The 18,010-nt window shown below is 36.6% G+C and overlaps 2 protein-coding genes across 2 annotated transcripts; both read right to left on the bottom strand.

Annotated features, from left to right (window-relative positions):
* Nucleotides 1-608: 608 nt before the first annotated feature.
* On the bottom strand, nucleotides 609-12,873 carry edem2 (ER degradation enhancer, mannosidase alpha-like 2). The gene is made up of 11 exons (XM_084099225.1): nucleotides 12,644-12,873; nucleotides 12,209-12,319; nucleotides 7,595-7,634; nucleotides 7,404-7,509; nucleotides 7,059-7,184; nucleotides 5,698-5,909; nucleotides 3,971-4,112; nucleotides 3,529-3,653; nucleotides 3,249-3,393; nucleotides 1,234-1,355; nucleotides 609-1,149 (listed from the first exon to the last, which is right to left on the bottom strand). The coding sequence occupies exons 1-11, from the start codon at nucleotides 12,748-12,750 to the stop codon at nucleotides 694-696; spliced, it is 1,692 nt and encodes a 563-aa protein (XP_083955351.1). The 5' UTR covers nucleotides 12,751-12,873; the 3' UTR covers nucleotides 609-693.
* A 188-nt stretch (nucleotides 12,874-13,061) lies between these two features.
* Nucleotides 13,062-18,010, bottom strand: LOC311073451 (uncharacterized protein). The gene is made up of 5 exons (XM_084099226.1): nucleotides 16,770-18,010; nucleotides 15,505-15,636; nucleotides 15,233-15,289; nucleotides 14,924-15,091; nucleotides 13,062-13,852 (listed from the first exon to the last, which is right to left on the bottom strand). Exons 1-5 carry the CDS (start codon nucleotides 16,830-16,832, stop codon nucleotides 13,724-13,726), a joined length of 549 nt encoding a protein of 182 aa, XP_083955352.1. The 5' UTR covers nucleotides 16,833-18,010; the 3' UTR covers nucleotides 13,062-13,723.

An 18,010-nucleotide genomic window follows, 5' to 3' on the forward strand; every position in this document is an offset into this window, starting at 1 on the left:
TTTCTCTCATGTGAAGAGAAAACACGCTTTTTAGACTCGACGCCAGACTGATTAGCATGACACAGTAGCATTAGTATTAAAATCTCAGTTAAGCAGCAGAGTTTAGTCTTGTGTGGCCTATTAAAGGAATAGTTCACTTACAAATGAAAATTCTGTCATCATTTACTCACTCTCAAGTTGTTTCAAACCTGTATGAATTTCTTTTTCTTTTTGTTTAACTCAATAGAATATATTTTGAAGAATGTCAGTAACCAGACAGTTGTTGGACCCCATTGACTTCCATAGTAGGAAAAAAAAATACTATGGAAGTCAATGGGGTCCAAAAACTGTTTGGTTACCGACATTCTTCAAAATATATTCCTTTGTGTTCAGCAGAAGAAAGAAATTCATACAGGTTTGAAACAACTTGAGAGTGAGTAAATGATGACAGAATTTTCATTTGTAAATGAACTATTCCTTTAAGTGGATAATATTTCTCCTTTATTCATCATATTGTATGACTGAAGGTAAATTTTTTGAGGATTTGATTTCAAGAACTGTACTGGACACCAACACTTTTTGTTATCTAAAACTTTTTAATAAAAAGGGTGGGGAAAAAAATCCACACATTTTTAGAAAACATTTAATCTCTCCAAAGTTAAATTACAAAGATAATCTACATCTTTACAGATTGTTAGCAGTGAGAACGTCTGTTCAAGAGTTGTCCGAGAAGACTTGACCCATGACGGCCAGCTTGGCGCTGAACGGCTGCACGGGGCAGGAGAGCGCAGGAGGTTTCCGTTTCTCTCCTGGCTTCAGTGCGATGCTCTCCGGGGCGCTCCGGCCCCCTGACGTCTCCTCTGATTGGTCCGTGGGAGGCCTGAGTGGTTTTGAGAAGCTGAGGAGTATGTCCTGTAGTTCCCTGCGCTCGTCCTGGTATCGGCTGCAGCAGTGGAGCGCGGCGGGGTCGAGCGGGTGAGCCTCCGTGTTAAATATGTACCCCCCCGCGCTGAGAACGCAGTCCCCGTGCAGGCCGCCGAGCTCAAACTCAGTGCCCGTGTTATGAAGGAAGTTTTCAGGATCGAAGAGGAGGTAGAGGTATTTAATGGTCTCGGCCAGGAAGAAGGACTCCATGCGGTTGTCCAACTTGTGGTCCCTTACGTCCTTCACCTTTGGCGGGAATAAAAAAGACGAGTACGTTTAGAGACTGCTGGATTCAGACTCGATGTTTGAGACTCATTTTGAGACACTCACAGTGGCGAAACCACAGTTCACCCGGCTGATTTTGTCAATCGACTCGATTGCGTCCCGGCCAAGCTGCATGAATGTCGGGTCGCCGGTGGCCTTGTACAGATACATGGCGCTCTCGATCAACTCTGCACAACACAATTAGTTACTTCAATGTAAATTAATCAATACAGATTTTACAGCTAAATGTGAACGCAAAACTTGCTGCCAACATGCCTGTTATTTGCAAAGCCATTGATTGCTAAAGTGTTCTCAGCGGTTGCTAAATTCATGACTTTTAACAACAGATTGTAAAACACTAGGCATCATACACTAAAAGATTGAGGATCATACACTACTAGATTTTCAAGTTGTTACAAATACGAACACAACAAACTCACGCAGAAACATGCGGCTAGTTGAGTTGACGCATGACAAATGAAAACAACGCGTGTTCTTAAATCAGCTCAAAATATCAAACATGTTTGATCGCGGCGACTGGATGGAATCAATAGTCAGAAGTAAAAATAATAATAATTAGCAGTTTGTGCCCATCATAAACTGAGATTTTCTGTGAAATCTGTCAACTCAAATCTGAAAACTGGCTTTGACTTCCGACAACTGGCGCCCGTCCAGACTGTAAATCAGGCAAAGATCTGGGCGAAAGTTATATAGTGTATTCCGGCCCTAAAGTAATCTTAACCCAGCATTAAAAAAGACTCACATTCCAGGGCTGTTGTGAAAATCTCTGAAATTTCATATTATACATGAACTTTAGTGTGATGCAAGAAAGAATATTTTTATCAATATAGAGAAATTTTACTTGAATATATTGTTACATGAGAATTGCCAGTAGCCTATTTGTTTATTCCTTGAACTTTTAACTCGGCACAAAACAATCCACATTTATGAAACCTACAAAATCCTTCTCGAACAAAACAAGATCAAAACAACATACACTACTGTTCAAAAGTTTGGGGTCACTAAGATTTTTTTTTTTTTTTTTAAGAGCTTTTATTGAGCAAGGATGCATTAAATTGATCAATAGTGACTGTAAAGACATTTATAATTTTAGAAAAATGTATGTTCTTTCTGTTAACTTTTGTTTTTCATAGGATCCTAAAAAAATGTGTTAGGGTTTCCATAAAAATATGAAGCTGAAGTAATGTTCAGCTAAAGAAATGTTTCTTGATTATCAAATCATCATATCAGAGTGATTTCTGAAGGATCATGTGACACTGAAGACTGGAATAATGATCCTGAAAATTCAGCTTTGATCACAGGAATAAATTTCATTTTACAATATATTACAATAGAAAACAGATATTTTGAATTGCAATATTTTATAACATTACTGTTTTTACTGTATTTTTGATCAAATAAATGCAGCCTTCTTTCAAGAACATTAAAAATCTTATCAACCCTAAACATTCAAACGGTAGTGTAAATATTACTTTAGAATGTTTTCAAACGAAATACATTTATTTTACTCCATTAAACTAACCTTTATGATGAAAAAGATGATCAAATTTTCATGCAATGATTTATCAATTGGTGTCAGCAGAGTGAAATATCGACTTCTTTAAAATGTAGACTATTTGGTCTTTGAACTTTTGCTCTGCACACCTTCCAGGCTGTAGTTCATTATGATATTCTTCATTTATATCACTTACATTTGGTGTATAGTGTGTCTAAGCATGCATTTTCATGTTTATCAACATTTGTCTCAAAAATACTTTTGTAAAATAAAATTCAGAGATCACTTTTAAAGTGAAAATCACTTTTAAAGACACAGTTGATATTGAACCAGAATGCAAAAAGGACTCTCTCTCTCTCTCTCTCTCTCTCTCTATATATATATATATATATATATATTTCAAATGGTTATATCTAAATATCTCAAAATAAATAAATAAATATGTATTTTATGTTTTTAAGAAAAGCTCAGGAATGTGATATAATGGTTTAAAAGACAACTAATCTATGTTTTGAGGACTTTTCATGCATGTATTGCTCTCGTGTGCCGTGTGTTTTATAGATACCTGGCCGCAGAGGGTAGCCCTCGCGTTTGTCCACTGTGTAGCCTTGAGGAATGCTGTAGAACTCTGGGAGGCCGCCGAACTGACGCCAAACACTGTAGTAGTTATGAAAGGTCTTTGTGGCACTGGAAATATCACCTATCAAACTCTGAGATGAAATAAACACATGTGCATTACTAGGAGTCACAGGAATCTGCTCTCAGATGCAAATATATAAAATGGTGTTTTTCCATTGTCTTGTGACATACTGGACTAGCGACTGGAGAAAGATCTGCTTTCTCACCTGCAGTCCAGGCCAGAACGCCTCCAGAGACTGAAACACTGGCATTGATACGGTCCCTTTATGCATCTGCACCCACAGATACCAATCATCAAACTTAGTGTAGTTCTTTATGGACTTATCAAATTCTGCAACACACATTTGAAAGTTGATAATGCTTTCACGCAAGCAAGATAAGGAAAGATAAACAGCAATTAGTGGAAATGAGTTGGTGTTATGATGATTATCTAATGCTACATAAATGAATAGCAATTTAATTGCACATACACAAACAAATTTGGTGCAGGATTTACTTGGAAATTGCAAGTAAACTTCACGAATAATTACAAAGGAAGGGCAAGTGACACATTGAATTAAACATGAAATAAGTAGAAAGACTGAAATAGTAAAACTATTGTACAATGCTCGTGTAATACAGCTGCTTTATTAATTATTTAATGTTTACCTTGAAACATTGCCAGCATCTCCTCATCTTGCAGCAGGATGGCCCCCTTTACGAGATACTCGAAGTACGAGTCCACTCCCGCCCCGATCCCTGCGTCCTGAGCCACCCACTTAGAAGTTATGACATCTATATGATTGCCCACCTGAAAAGATGAGATGGTTATGTGATGATGTTAACAAGAACAGTGAATGCTGGAGCCAATAACGGAGTCACAGCACATATTACAAAAATCCATATTTTTCCAGACTTCTCTATCAATTTTACAGACCATATTCAACAACTGATAGATGATTTTAAAAGCCAACATTCTGACCATGTATGCTATTAATGCTAATTAATTGCTGGAATATTGTGGTTAGGTACTGCAGTTCATACTCTTCAATTAACACCAAACCCAGACGAGTTTAATCGCTCATTCATTCAATTTAAATTCCACTATGTAGGAACGCTGTGGTCATATAAAAAAAATGTTTGCACGTGTGTGTGAGCCCCACTTAATTCCCAGGGTCAGAGAGAGGGTGGAAACTGATCACAAAAAAATGTAGTTTTAAATGAGCATTTTTGGTGCAAATCAATTGCTAACATTATAAACTAAATGATTAAAAATTAAATCAAATAATATAATTAAAATTAATAAAACATGTATGACCCTTTTAAACCATGTCGAGCTATGCAAAATGCTAGACTGTTCGTTTAAATCAGATTTGGATCTCTGAAAGCTTTATGGTTCTATTGAATACTTAATCCTAATAAAGAAAACAGGGATTGGGAAAATAATCTGTTTCCTGTGAACTCAAATTCTGTTGTATACAACCAGTTATCCTTGAATCACATGGAGAAACAACATAAACATAGATTTTGCCTTTTTAATCAGCCAGCCACCCTGTCCTAGTAGCTGCTGTTAAAGCGATTAACATTCTGGTAAGAAAGCAAGGGGCTAAAACATAAATATTAATGTTATTAGAGGCATTTGGTCAAAGCTTTTCAGACGAGACTGGGTGGTTTAAGTGAGTGCGGTCAGTAGGGCTGCAGGGTACGGGCAGGTCATTCATGACGCATTACACTCATGTGTTGTAGTATGAAGTAAAATGTACTGTTAATATTGCATGTGGAGTTAAAGGGATAGTTCACCCCGAAATTAGAATTCTCTCTTCATTTACTCATCCTCATACCATCCCCAATGCATCACTTTCTTTCCTCAGATAAATACAAACAATGACTTATAGAGTTCATTCGCCCCAATGGAAAGTATATTTACACCATCTGAATCGTTCCCTATGCCCTATATAGTGAACTATGTGCCATTCACCATGTAGAACATAGTAAATGTGTGAATAAGTGACAAATTTCAGCGTCTATTTATAATGTAGGGGCGGAGCTTCAGATTCTAGAGAGCATTTGATTGGAAGCTGAAGTGCAGAGTCATCAAAATCATTGACCCATATTGGAGGAAGTGAGACTAAGTTTTGAATGCTTATATTTTCTAAATGTGAATTTCGTGATTGTTTTGGAGCACACTAGCTTATAGATAACAGTAAGACTAACATATTCACACTAAAAGCCAAAAAACTTCATTTTGATTTCATGGGGACTTTAAAAAGCCAAGTAAACACACAGTTTACATACGCTTACGCTTAAGGGTGTGAAAGCTCTAAGACTAGATCATTTTCATGTCTGGGTGAACTATCCCACTACTAACAGCTTGATCCCAGATAAAAAGATTTTACCAGGCCAATTTCTGAGCGTCTTCTCCATAAGGCCCTGAGAGCTTTGCGAGCCACGTTCTCAAACACAGGGTCTCCAGTCAGTCGGCTGAGGGTGGAGAACTCCAGGATGAAGGTGCCCACTCCAGCGGTGCAGGTGACGGGGGTCTCAGCGGGGTCCACCCCCCGCAGCAGGTTCACCGTGCCATACGGCATTCCTGTGGGCGTCTGGAAAGCTGAGAAGGGACAGAATGGAGAAAAACTGACAGGATTATTCAATTATCATGATCAAATATTATCATGATTCTAATATATGTTTAAATGCCAGATTAGGATTAGTGCATTACATTGAAGGTGACTGAATATGAGTTTTGGATATATCCATGCATGCCTTTTGGGCAAAGATTGCTCACACATCCTTACACAATTATGAAAGATGCAATTTGATGTCCCAATACTGGGATACTAGCTTAGCTAATGCTTAAAACTACATGTTTTTTCTAAATTAATAGGAGTATGCAAAATTCAGTCTTGATTTGTGTGAAAAATATTAGCACGGTAAACTAGTGATGAATGTATGTATGATGTAGGATTTTCAAATTATTACTTTTTGATTTAATGGCAGGAAATACAATATATATACTAAAAAACTAAAATGAACAAAATGATAAATGGAGAGTTAAGACAATCATCACATAAAAAACACTATGCACTCATTAATCTGTGTTATTTTTATATTAATCATATACTGTTATAGTATTTATTAATATTTTGAGTGACCTTTTATTTTTGCTGTTTTTTGTATTTTTTTTATATATATATTTCTGTATTTTTTATTTTCCGTTTTAGTAATTTAGTACTAATAATTTAGAACTTATTTTATTTGTTATTTGCGGGGTTTTTTAATCATTAAAGTCCCCATGAAATCAAATCTGACAATTCTTTTTTTTTTATGGAGCATTGCAGTAATTATTATAAATCATTTATCCGTGCACATCATTATTTTTTACTTTAAATATATGTGCCCTCGTAATCTTTAATCAAAAGAAGCGACATCTCTTCTCTGATGATGTGTTTAGTGGCGTGAGGGCGGGGCAACCTGTCACTCACATGATCCACCAATAGCAAACCACAACCATCCAATCAATTCCCCATGGACAAAATCAAGCCCCGCCCAACATTTCTTCTTGTTCTAGAAGATGTTTCACTCAGATATACATCACAATAGTGAAGAAAACCCTATTGCAACTTCCTTTTCATGCCATCTTTAACAAAATGTATGGCTCATTTTATGTGGTTCAATGACAAATGCAACAAACGATTCATGCTAAATATGTTTCAGATAGTGATGTAATTTGAATATGGTTTTGAAGTATCTCCCTCACCAGGCAGCAGTTTGCGTGCGGCGTCCTCTGCCATGCGCAGGAGGGGTCCAGAGCAGGGCCAACCCTCCTCCACCTCCATCCCAGCACGCTTGGAGAGCAGATGGGCCGAGAGAAGCCCACCAACCACTGCAGAGAAACACATCAAGTCACCAGATTATAAACAGATGCACTGGTGAAACACAGTCCTGTATTACAGGATAAATAGATATAAATGAGTTTGCCAAAAACATGTCCGGGTCATATGTCCCCCCAAAATCAAAAGAAAAATATCAGATCTGTTTTGCATGACGAAAGTAGTTTTCATGACTATATATATATATATATATACATAAATACATGCCTTACCTCGTATATTCGTCTCAAACACAGATGCATTTACATCCGTGTCAAAATCAACCGTGTCCTGGAGCAGAGTGGCCACGCGCTGGAACTCAGTGTGGTTTCCCAATACCTGTGATCAAGAAGGAAAAACATTCAACAACATACAGAAAACCACTGTATGGCACAGAAGAATCTTGTTGAATGTAATTTCATACCAGCAATGTGTCCAGAGCATCAATGAGTGTGAGGGAAAAACTTGAAGGAAAAAGGGACAAATAGAGAGGTCATAATGACAGAATATGATTTCTGAATCTTCTGAATTATGTGTTCCACTATGAAAGATAATATATCACAGACAAAGGCTTTTGCTCAATTCCACTAAAAAAAAACTGCAGCAACTTTTGTGTATTTTGTGCCAAAGCATCATTGAATGTAAGTGAGAATTTTACTCTGACAAAGTCCAATGAAAAGAGCCCCATTACTGTCCGTTTTAATCTTGTGAAACATTATTTTTTAATTTTTTTAACTTCATGTCAGCAGCAAGGCTATCTTCACACAGAGAACACAGTGAATGACAAAATTCTTACAATTAACAAAAAAACTACATTAAACATTTAAGATTAATACAAGACAAATATTCTAATTTTGAAGTACATCATTTAAACTGATCTCTGAGTAAAATATTTTTTTGGATTAAAAACTGTGCAGTCCAGTAAAATACGTTTAACATTGGAGTTTGACTAAGAAGGCATGTCGATAGCTCTTCACCTTTCAAGAAATAACCATGTGCAAATCTTTTATGACCTAAACGTCCCCAAGTTAAAAACTTGATCATGCCTAGATTTAAAATGACTAAAAACCTTCTCATTATTCTAGGATTTAGTTAATTTAACTTATTGTCACAGCTTTCATCCCATTGGGTCTGTCACTTGTTGGTAATATAGGAGATAATTACTGGTCTAAGGTGGAATTTGACAAGCTGAAAGCCTATTCTGCTTTCTTATTCTGTTATCGAATAAACTAATATATATATATATATATATATATATATATATATATATATATACAGTGAGGAAAATAAGTATTTGAACACCTGTCTATCAGCTAGAATTCTGACCCTCAAAGACCTGTTAGTCTGCCTTTAAAATGTCCACCTCCACTCCATTTATTATCCTAAATTAGATGCACCTGTTTGAGGTCATTAGCTGCATAAAGACACCTGTCCACCCCATACAATCAGTAAGAATCCAACTACTAACATGGCCAAGACCAAAGAGCTGTCCAAAGACACTAGAGACAAAATTGTACACCTCCACAAGGCTGGAAAGGGCTACGGGGAAATTGCCAAGCAGCTTGGTGAAAAAAGGTCCACTGTTGGAGCAATCATTAGAAGATGGAAGAAGCTAAACATGACTGTCAATCTCCCTCGGACTGGGGCTCCATGCAAGATCTCACCTCGTGGGGTCTCAATGATCCTAAGAAAGGTGAGAAATCAGCCCAGAACTACACGGGAGGAGCTGGTCAATGACCTGAAAAGAGCTGGGACCACCGTTTCCAAGGTTACTGTTGGTAATACACTAATGGCTCGTTTCCACTGAGCAGTACAGTACGGTACGGTACAGTACGGTACGGTTCGGGTCTGTTAACCATGATCTGGCTAGCGTTTCCACTGCCAACAGTACCCTTACTTGATAGGCGTGGTGTTTCGATCGACGTAATTTTCGCGCGAAGAAGAACATAGTAAACTACAATGGATGACATACAGCAGATCTTGTTCTTGCTCCTCGACATGTTTGTCACAAGAAGACAAGCGCCGACATTAGGCTTTTCTCAATATTAAGTACGCAAAGTTTGTACTTGCCATGTGCGACTCACTCCTACATGCAAATGGTACAGCGCGTTCTTAAAAGCGTCACTCAGCTCGCTCTGCTACTCCGGTTATCTCTGTTACTCTGTATGTACAAATTTAAGCAACAATAAAACGAAATATGTTATAAAACACTACTCTGCCTCTTTTCGTTTTCATTTAAATAAATTAAACATTATAGGGACACAAATGTGGTTCATGCGCAACGCATATTGATTATTCACTGCACGTTATACGTTATTCTATTTATAACAAAACGATTTAAAACACAACCCTAACGTTACCTCTTTTCGTTTAAATAATAAAAAAAATTACACATTACAGGCAATATATGCATTTGTACAAATGTTGCAATAAACATCAGTGATAATCTTGTAATAAGAAAATGACAAGAAACCATATTTCTTTTTGTAAAATTTCAGTTTTATCAATAATAGCCAATATAAAAGTTTAAGTAAAAGGTACAAGAAGCTATACAATAAGAAATAAAGCAAACAATTCAGTCAAATGTCCAAATGCTGCGCTAGTCTAACATTACAACAGTAAAGTTAAATACAAATAGCCTATAATATGAAACTAAACTTAGCCCTCAGTCAAAACGATTGACAGGGAACGAATTATATATTCACGAGACCAAAGATCGCCCGTTAGGTCTGCACAAGACGAATTATATCTCATGTTTAACCACTACCGTCGGAGTCATCGGCGAACGTCAGAAGAACTAACTTAGCCGAGGAAAGGCTCATCCAGCCGGGAAACATGAGCGCCGAGCGCCCGCTGATCGCATGGATCTCACAACCGGGGAAAAACAAATCATCTTTATAAATAAACCACAGATTAGAGCTTTAAACAACTACATTCTCGCCTGAAAAACTCTTAAAATTACATTTCGTGACACAGTAACAGTATATTATATTAAACTGTATATAAAAAAATGGCGCTTCTTATGTTGTCATTCCCCTCGTAGCACGCGCAAGTGACGATTCTCTGTCAACCAATCAACGTCCTGCAGTGAGTCTAGCTCCACCTTTTAGTACCGTACCACTGTGCTAGGTACCCCAACGGAAGGGTACCCAAAAAGTGGTACGGTACGGTTCGGCTTTTTGGTACCATTCTCAACTTTTGGCAGTGGAAACGCAAATAAAAGGGTACCGACCCGTACCGTACCGTACCGTACCGCTCGGTGGAAACGCGCCATTAGACGTCATGGTTTGAAATCATGCATGGCACGGAAGGTTCCCCTGCTTAAACCAGCACGTCAAGGCCCGTCTTAAGTTTGCCAATGACCATTTGGATGATCCAGAGGAGTCATGGGAGAAAGTCATGTGGTCAGATGAGACCAAAATAGAACTTTTTGGTCATAATTCCACTAAACGTGTTTGGAGGAAGAAGAATGATGAGTACCATCCCAAGAACACCATCCCTACTGTGAAGCATGGGGGTGGTAGCATCATGCTTTGGGGGTGTTTTTCTGCACATTGGACAGAGCGACTGCACTGTATTAAGGAGAGGATGACCGGGGCCATGTATTGCAAGATTTTGGGGAACAACCTCCTTCCCTCAGTTAGAGCATTGAAGATGGGTCGAGGCTGGGTCTTCCAACATGACAATGACCCGAAGCACACAGCCAGGATAACCAAGGAGTGGCTCTGTAAGAAGCATATCAAGGTTCTGGCGTGGCCTAGCCAGTCTCCAGACCTAAACCCAATAGAGAATCTTTGGAGGGAGCTCAAACTCCGTGTTTCTCAGCGACAGCCCAGAAACCTGACTGATCTAGAGAAGATCTGTGTGGAGGAGTGGGCCAAAATCCCTCCTGTAGTGTGTGCAAACCTGCTGAAAAACTACAGGAAACGTTTGACCTCTGTAATTGCAAACAAAGGCTACTGTACCAAATATTAACATTGATTTTCTCAGGTGTTCAAATACTTATTTGCAGCTGTATCATACAAATAAATAGTTAAAAAATCATACATTGTGATTTCTGGATTTTTTTTTTTTAGATTATGTCTCTCACAGTGGACATGCACCTACGATGACAATTTCAGACCCCTCCATGATTTCTAAGTGGGAGAACTTGCAAAATAGCAGGGTGTTCAAATACTTATTTTCCTCACTGTATGTACACATATATATACATATATATGATGTGCGTGTCTTAATATTTATAAATACTGTTTCTAAAGGGAATTAATTTTGACAGAAAAAAACACCTTTTGGTGATTTCTATACAAGCTAAATTTGGCAGATCTGTTAGTTTCTTTATTTTAGGGATGCACTGATATTACACTTTTGGCCGATTCTGACAGCTGATAATTCTTTACATTTTAAAGCCGATAACCGATATATTGGCCGATAAATCTAAATCCAAATTTTTATATAATTTAAACCTGATTACAAAAACAAAAGCCTCACCATTAAAAGCAATGTCCCAAGCACACAATTATAATGTTCTCATTATAATTTTATAAAGCCAATATGACACATGTTGCACTGAACCATATTTTTTAAGAGATTCCAAACATATTTCAAGAAATTCAAAAGCATCATGTCGAACAGTGTGCATCTGAAGTGTCTCAGCTGAAGGAAATAATCCATTATTTATCGGCTTTAATATATCGGCCAATTTTTCTTATTGGGCCGATAACTATAACGTTAAAAATGAACATATATCGGCTGATACCGATATGGTGCCTGATATATCGTGCATCCCTAATCTATTCATTTAGTTTTTGGGGAGAATATAATGTGTTTTCATTGGTTAACTGCCGTTTTGTTTGCTGGCCACATCTAATCAGATGCATGTATACATTTTAATATTTGTGACTAACTGCCGAAGAGAGAAATTGTCGAAATGTAGTTTGCCTCTCATTAAATACAGTTCGAGAGCGTTGTGGCAGTGTGTGCTGTCCTTTTGTTTTCCTTGTTATTGAAGAACAGAAATGTTTCTGCTGTAAGCTCATACCTTCCCCACGTGTCCTGTCCATCACATGTCAGAGGTCTCAACTCATCATAAGGATATGCGTTTTCTAAGTAGCTGTTGTAAGCATGATAAAACATCGACTTTATTCTGTCCCTGTTAAGACAAATAAAACAGACAACAAATATCAAACAGCTTTAAACAGGAATGATTGTCAATATTCCTCAAAGCAGTATAAGGCATTATATAAGTATAAGGCATTATGACAGGTGCCTAGTCTCCTGTATTTACACATGACCCTTATGGCAAAGCCGATTGACTGACAGCAAATACCTCTTCCTGACCATAAAGGACAGATATTTATACGCGTTACAGCAGTTGTAACTACTTATTGACTCTATACGGCATCCCGATCATCTGGCCCTCTTATTACACATCAATAATTAAAGATGAATTTAGCGTATCATAAATGCATCTCACCTGTAATGAGACATTTCCTGCTCAGTAAAATCTCTGCCTTTAACATGACTGATGATGGGAGACAGGTATGTGACGCAAAAAACGGCGGAGAAAAGGAAAGTAAGCATCAAGTAACGAGATGTGGGCAGACATAAACAATACTATAATTTCAAGCGACATGGATATGCACTAATACTACAAACAGTGACAATAGGAAGTGCACATAGTGCGCATGCGCATGGGTGAATGCTGACGTGCAGGTAGCACGCGCTGTATTTTAAAATAAAAGCCCTGCGACTTCTACAGAGAAAATATAAAAGTCATTGGTTCTTAAAAAAACAAAACAAACAAAAAAAAAAAAACTCGATTGTGAATTAAAAAAAATATAATAATACAACAAAATACAAAAAGCTTAAAAATGCATTTCACAATTTAAGTCTTTTAAAAAAGCTTTTATTTATTTATTTTTAAACCTACTTACAGTAAAAGTGGACTAATGGAAAGAATCAACTAAACAATACATAAATCAGCAGCACCAAAGTCCATAATGAGTTTCTGAATATTGGAAGTGTTGATATGATGAAATGCCTGACAGTTTCCAAACATTACACCATCCAATAAAACTTCAAACACTGTAATTCAGAGAAATAAACACCTTCTTCTACCCAACACATTTTAACAGATGAATCCACTGAAATAACATGAGATAAGTTACTGAGTGTATTTTGTATAGTGTTAGTTGGACCAATGAGAACATGAATAACGTAGTCAGCGTTAAATTATTACAGCTGTAATTTTGGCTCAATTTGCAGCACCAGATGTGAGTGTCCGTATATATGTGCATCTAACTGTACGTAACTGTTTAACATGAATATCTTTTGAACTTGCTATGCATAGACCATATATAGAGCTATCAAATAAAACATATACAACCAGAAGAAAGCTTGACACAATCTCAGTGTATCATTTCACTGAAGGAGTATTATACAAAACACTTGGTGTTCTTTTTTCTTTAAGTGAAAGTGAATAAATAATGATAAAGGGAAAATGAATGTGCATACTGTTTTAAATAATGTGGTGTGGACGGAGCTGAAGTGTGATTTAATACGCCGTCACACTCAGCAGCCTCTGCCAGCAGTTTATGAGTCTTCCCATCATTTTCATTCTCCACTGCTGTCTTCCTTTACGCTTCTTCCCCGGCTCGCAAGATGCTTTCTTGCATCTGTTTGCCTGCAAAGTAATACATTTTCCTAAATCATCATCTTTTTATTTCAGATTATTACTATTCAGATTAACTTATTTATTTTGATTATTCAAGCCACAATCAATCAATCAATCAATCAATCAATCAATCAATCTCTAGTAAATAAATAAAATACATTTCTAAATAAAAACATTTCTAGATGATGTTATCCTCTGTTTATTTCAGATTACGATTATTCAGTAAAAAATAATTATTCAATTAACTTTTTGATAAATAAATAATTAAATAAATACATTTATTTCAGAATATAAATATTCAGATTAATGTTTTTAATTATTTAATCAACAAATAAACAAACAAACTAATTAATTTCTAGATTCTTACCTTCTGTTTGTTTTAGATTATAATTAATTATTCAGGTTAACTTTATTTTGATAAATAAATAAATAAATTTCTAGATGATGTAATCCTGTTTATTTAAGATTATAATTATTCATATTAACTTTTTGATAAACAAACAAACAAATTTTTTTTTCTTTTTTCGAATGATCATTGATCATATTATTGTTTTTAATTATTCAATCAACAAACAAACAAACAAATTATTTAATTTCTAGATTGTTACCTTTTGTTTGTTTTAGATTATAATGAATTATTCAGATTAAATTTATTTTGATAAATAAATAAATAAATTAATTTCTTGATGTAATCTTGTAATCTTCCGTTTATTTCACATTATAGTTATTCAGATGAACTTTAGTTTGATAAACAAACAAACAAATAAATACATTTCTAGATGATGTAATCCTCTGTTTATCTCACATTTTAATTATTCAGATGAACTTTATTTTGATAAATAAATAAATTAATTAATTTCTTGATCATGTAATCTTCCCTTTATTTCACATTACATTTATTCGGATGAACTTTAGTTTGATAAACAAACAAACAAACAAACAAATACATTTCTAGATGATGTAATCCCATTTATTTCACATTATTATTATTAAGATTCACTTTTTGATTATTTTGATCATTCAATCAGCAAACAAACGAACAAAAAAACAAACAAGCAAACAAGCAAGCAAGCACTATACCAAGCTTTGGGGTCTGCAGCAGTTTTTTTGGATGAGCTGTGCCATCTGTCCCACCACCTTCGCCATGTCCTCGCCTCTGTCCACTCTGCCCCGCTGCTGCCTCTTGCTTTCACTCAAGCATCTGAAGATTTGGGTCATATTATAGATGTCTCGCAGGATACGGTGAACCTATCGCAAAACAGACGAGCGATTATTAAGACGCCACCAAAAAGAGAAGCGCTCGGTATATCAACGGTCTCTAATAAACATCAAAGACAAAGTACAGTGTATTAAGGAAACATACATGTGTCTATGTACAGGTGGCTGTACCTTCTCAGAAGGACAGTGGTCCTTTTCTTTTGATATGTCAAATGAACCAGTCAGATTCTGGGCCAAGAGTGAAAAGAGCAAACACAATCAGTTCACCTTCTACAGATAACCAGAAGAGGGCAACAAGTGAACACATATTCATGACTAATCTTCCAGTAGTACGAGAGAATGCTTATGTAATTTGTTAAAAGATCAAACGAGAACAGCGGGTCAGATTTTTTACATAAAAAGTCTGTTTGACGTGGATTCTGGTTATCTGACATGACACTCACCAGGTTTTGGAGCTCGACCAGGGTGACGGCCCTGTAGGTGCTGATGATCACAGAATAATCACATGCGCGTTTACCGTGGGCCACTGCGAGCAGCAGCATTACAGCCACACAGACAGCAGGCCTGTTCACACACTGAGCAAAACAATCACATTATCAGTTATCCTAAAGCATCTCATCATGTAACATTGATGATGGAACGTTTTACTTTGTGCATTTAATCTCACTGTGATAACTTTAAGTCTTAAGGGGATAGTTCACCCAAACATTTTAATTCTGTCATCATTTACTCACCCTGAACAGTTCTAGGGCACCATTGAACTATGCAACACTACTATGGAAATCAATGGTGCCCCAAAGTGACCTGGTTACAAACTTTCTTCAAAACATCTTCTTTTGTGTTCAAAAATCCACACGTGTTTGGAATAACCCGAGGGTGAGTAAATGATGACAGAATTTTCAATTTTGAGTGAACTATCCCTTTAAGTGTTTTACACAGAACAAACCATATAGTGACTCTTGATCTCTTGATTTTTACATGGCTGCTATAAAGTCAAATGACCAGAATGCCTGTCAAAGCTCCATAAAACATGTCATAATGCATATAGGCAATAGGCCTGCAACTACTATATCATATTTAGAGACTATTTTATTGTTGTAGTTTAGGATTTCTCTGATCAAAGCATAAACATTTCTCATTTGTGACCAGTGGGGAGTCACATTTTGAATAAACAAACTGATTCACATTATAATTATCCATTTCAAAGCATAAAAGTAAAAACTATGCAAAGATTATCATTCCTTTCCCCCTCAGTACTGCCTACTAAATAAACAACTTTATTAGTTGTTTTCAACTTTATATATGGTCTCACTGAAGATTTAGATTTTTTTTACGTTTTCCACCTATATAATAGAAAAGTAAAATATCCACTTTGGGTCAAATATGGACAAATCAAATATTGGTTTATTTAATTTTTTTTTAAAACCCGATTGGGTTTGTGCATATTTGACCCAGACATGGCTTGAAACAACCCAGCATTTTTTAGAGTGTAGGCTAGGCTACTCTTAGACACGTTTTATATACATTTTTAGAAAAGCATGCAGTGTAACTGTTAACTTATTAATTCTGGGATTAAATGGGTTAATTTAGAATCTGATATCGATACTTAGCCTATCTATTAGTATTAGTAATAGTTTTGCAAGTTACTGATTTTTCAAGAAACAGAAGACAGAATACAGTCGTAGTGCGCAGTGATGAGGGATCTTACCATTGACCATGGGATGAAGAGGGACTCTTGCGCGCACCAGTCAGGACTTGGAAATGTGGACATGGTCCAGCGGCGTCCAACGCCTGTTACATGTTTCTCACCGAACACTTCAACAACGGTCCGACCGGAAAAGAAAATCAGCCTTAAAAACGCGTTTTTGGTCTAGTTAGAGTCGGCGGTCTGGCGAGAGGCGCGTTGATGAGGCTTAACCGCGTCCATTCCAGCATTGGTGAAAGAAAAGTGTCGAGGCTCTCATGTGTCTCCGCCGTCACGGGCTGCTGCTGCCATCGCGCTTCTGATTTCACCAGGTCTCTAGTCTGATCAAGTCGAGAAAAATTCCGCGATCAATCAACTTTGCGCTTTGTTTCGGTTTCGGCGGGAGATTACTCTATAAACCTGGCGCACTCGGGTTTGAATCTTCACTGGACCTAGCAGTGATCAGGAAATGCCTGTTTATTTCTACACTGATTCATGGACAGACGAAAACCTTAATCTTTTTATAGTCCAAACATTTGTGTGAGGTTTCAATGTGCAGAGAGTAGTGTGGTTTGTGTCAGGCTGATAAAATCACCACATGGTTTTTACATTGATTAGATTTTTTCTGAAGGAAATTCCAGTAATTAAAAGGCAGAGAAATAATAGTGATAATGGCAGGGCAGGGTCATCTTCAGGGGAATGTTGTAAAGAAGGGGTCTCCAGCTCTATGAAAGTGTTTCTGAACCTTACTCATAGTATATTATCAGCTCAGCTCAATAGTAAATTAATAAAAATTTCACATCAGAGCTGCATTGCTGTAGCCATAATGCTCAATGTGAACATTGTTTTCAATTCAGTAGGCTATGCAAAATAAATGCAAGAAACAAAACTAATCATTATTCAGTATCGAAAAATTGCTATAGCATCATAACAGTCACTTCTAAAACATAAAAAATTTCAAAAATGTATCGTTGACCTGTTAACTTCAACAGGGATTCATATTTGGTGAAATATATTAGAAGTTATATTGTGACAAATGCATTAATTTGTGACAGGAGACTGCAACAACAGTGTCAAGCAGTGGCTATTTTTGATACAGAGCCTAAACAAAATCGTTACAACCTCAAATTTTGTGATATGAACAATACTGAAGGACTGTGCCGAGTTTGGTAGCCGTAGCTTGAAAAACTCTAGAAGTTACAATTAGAAAGAGTTTAGATATTTCAAAACAAAACCTTAACATAAGTAACCTAAATCAACAGAAC

This window comes from Abramis brama, assembly GCF_963993115.1.
Source record: "Abramis brama genome assembly, chromosome: 22".
Lineage (NCBI taxonomy): Eukaryota > Metazoa > Chordata > Actinopteri > Cypriniformes > Leuciscidae > Abramis > Abramis brama.

Bases quoted from the DNA above. Each gene is read 5' to 3' on its own strand.
- edem2 (XM_084099225.1), bottom strand. From the start codon at position 12,750: ATGCTTACTTTCCTTTTCTCCGCCGTTTTTTGCGTCACATACCTGTCT. The intron at 4,113-5,697 runs GTAAAATCTTTT...TCATCTTTTCAG, and splicing joins GACGCTCAGAAATTGGCCTG to GTGGGCAATCATATAGATGT. The intron at 3,394-3,528 runs GTGAGAAAGCAG...ATTTCATCTCAG, and splicing joins CGTTCTGGCCTGGACTGCAG to AGTTTGATAGGTGATATTTC.
- LOC311073451 (XM_084099226.1), bottom strand. From the start codon at position 16,832: ATGTCCACATTTCCAAGTCCTGACTGGTGCGCGCAAGAGTCCCTCTTC. The intron at 15,290-15,504 runs GTGAGTGTCATG...CTCTTGGCCCAG, and splicing joins TGGTCGAGCTCCAAAACCTG to AATCTGACTGGTTCATTTGA. The intron at 15,092-15,232 runs GTACAGCCACCT...GTTTTGCGATAG, and splicing joins ACCACTGTCCTTCTGAGAAG to GTTCACCGTATCCTGCGAGA.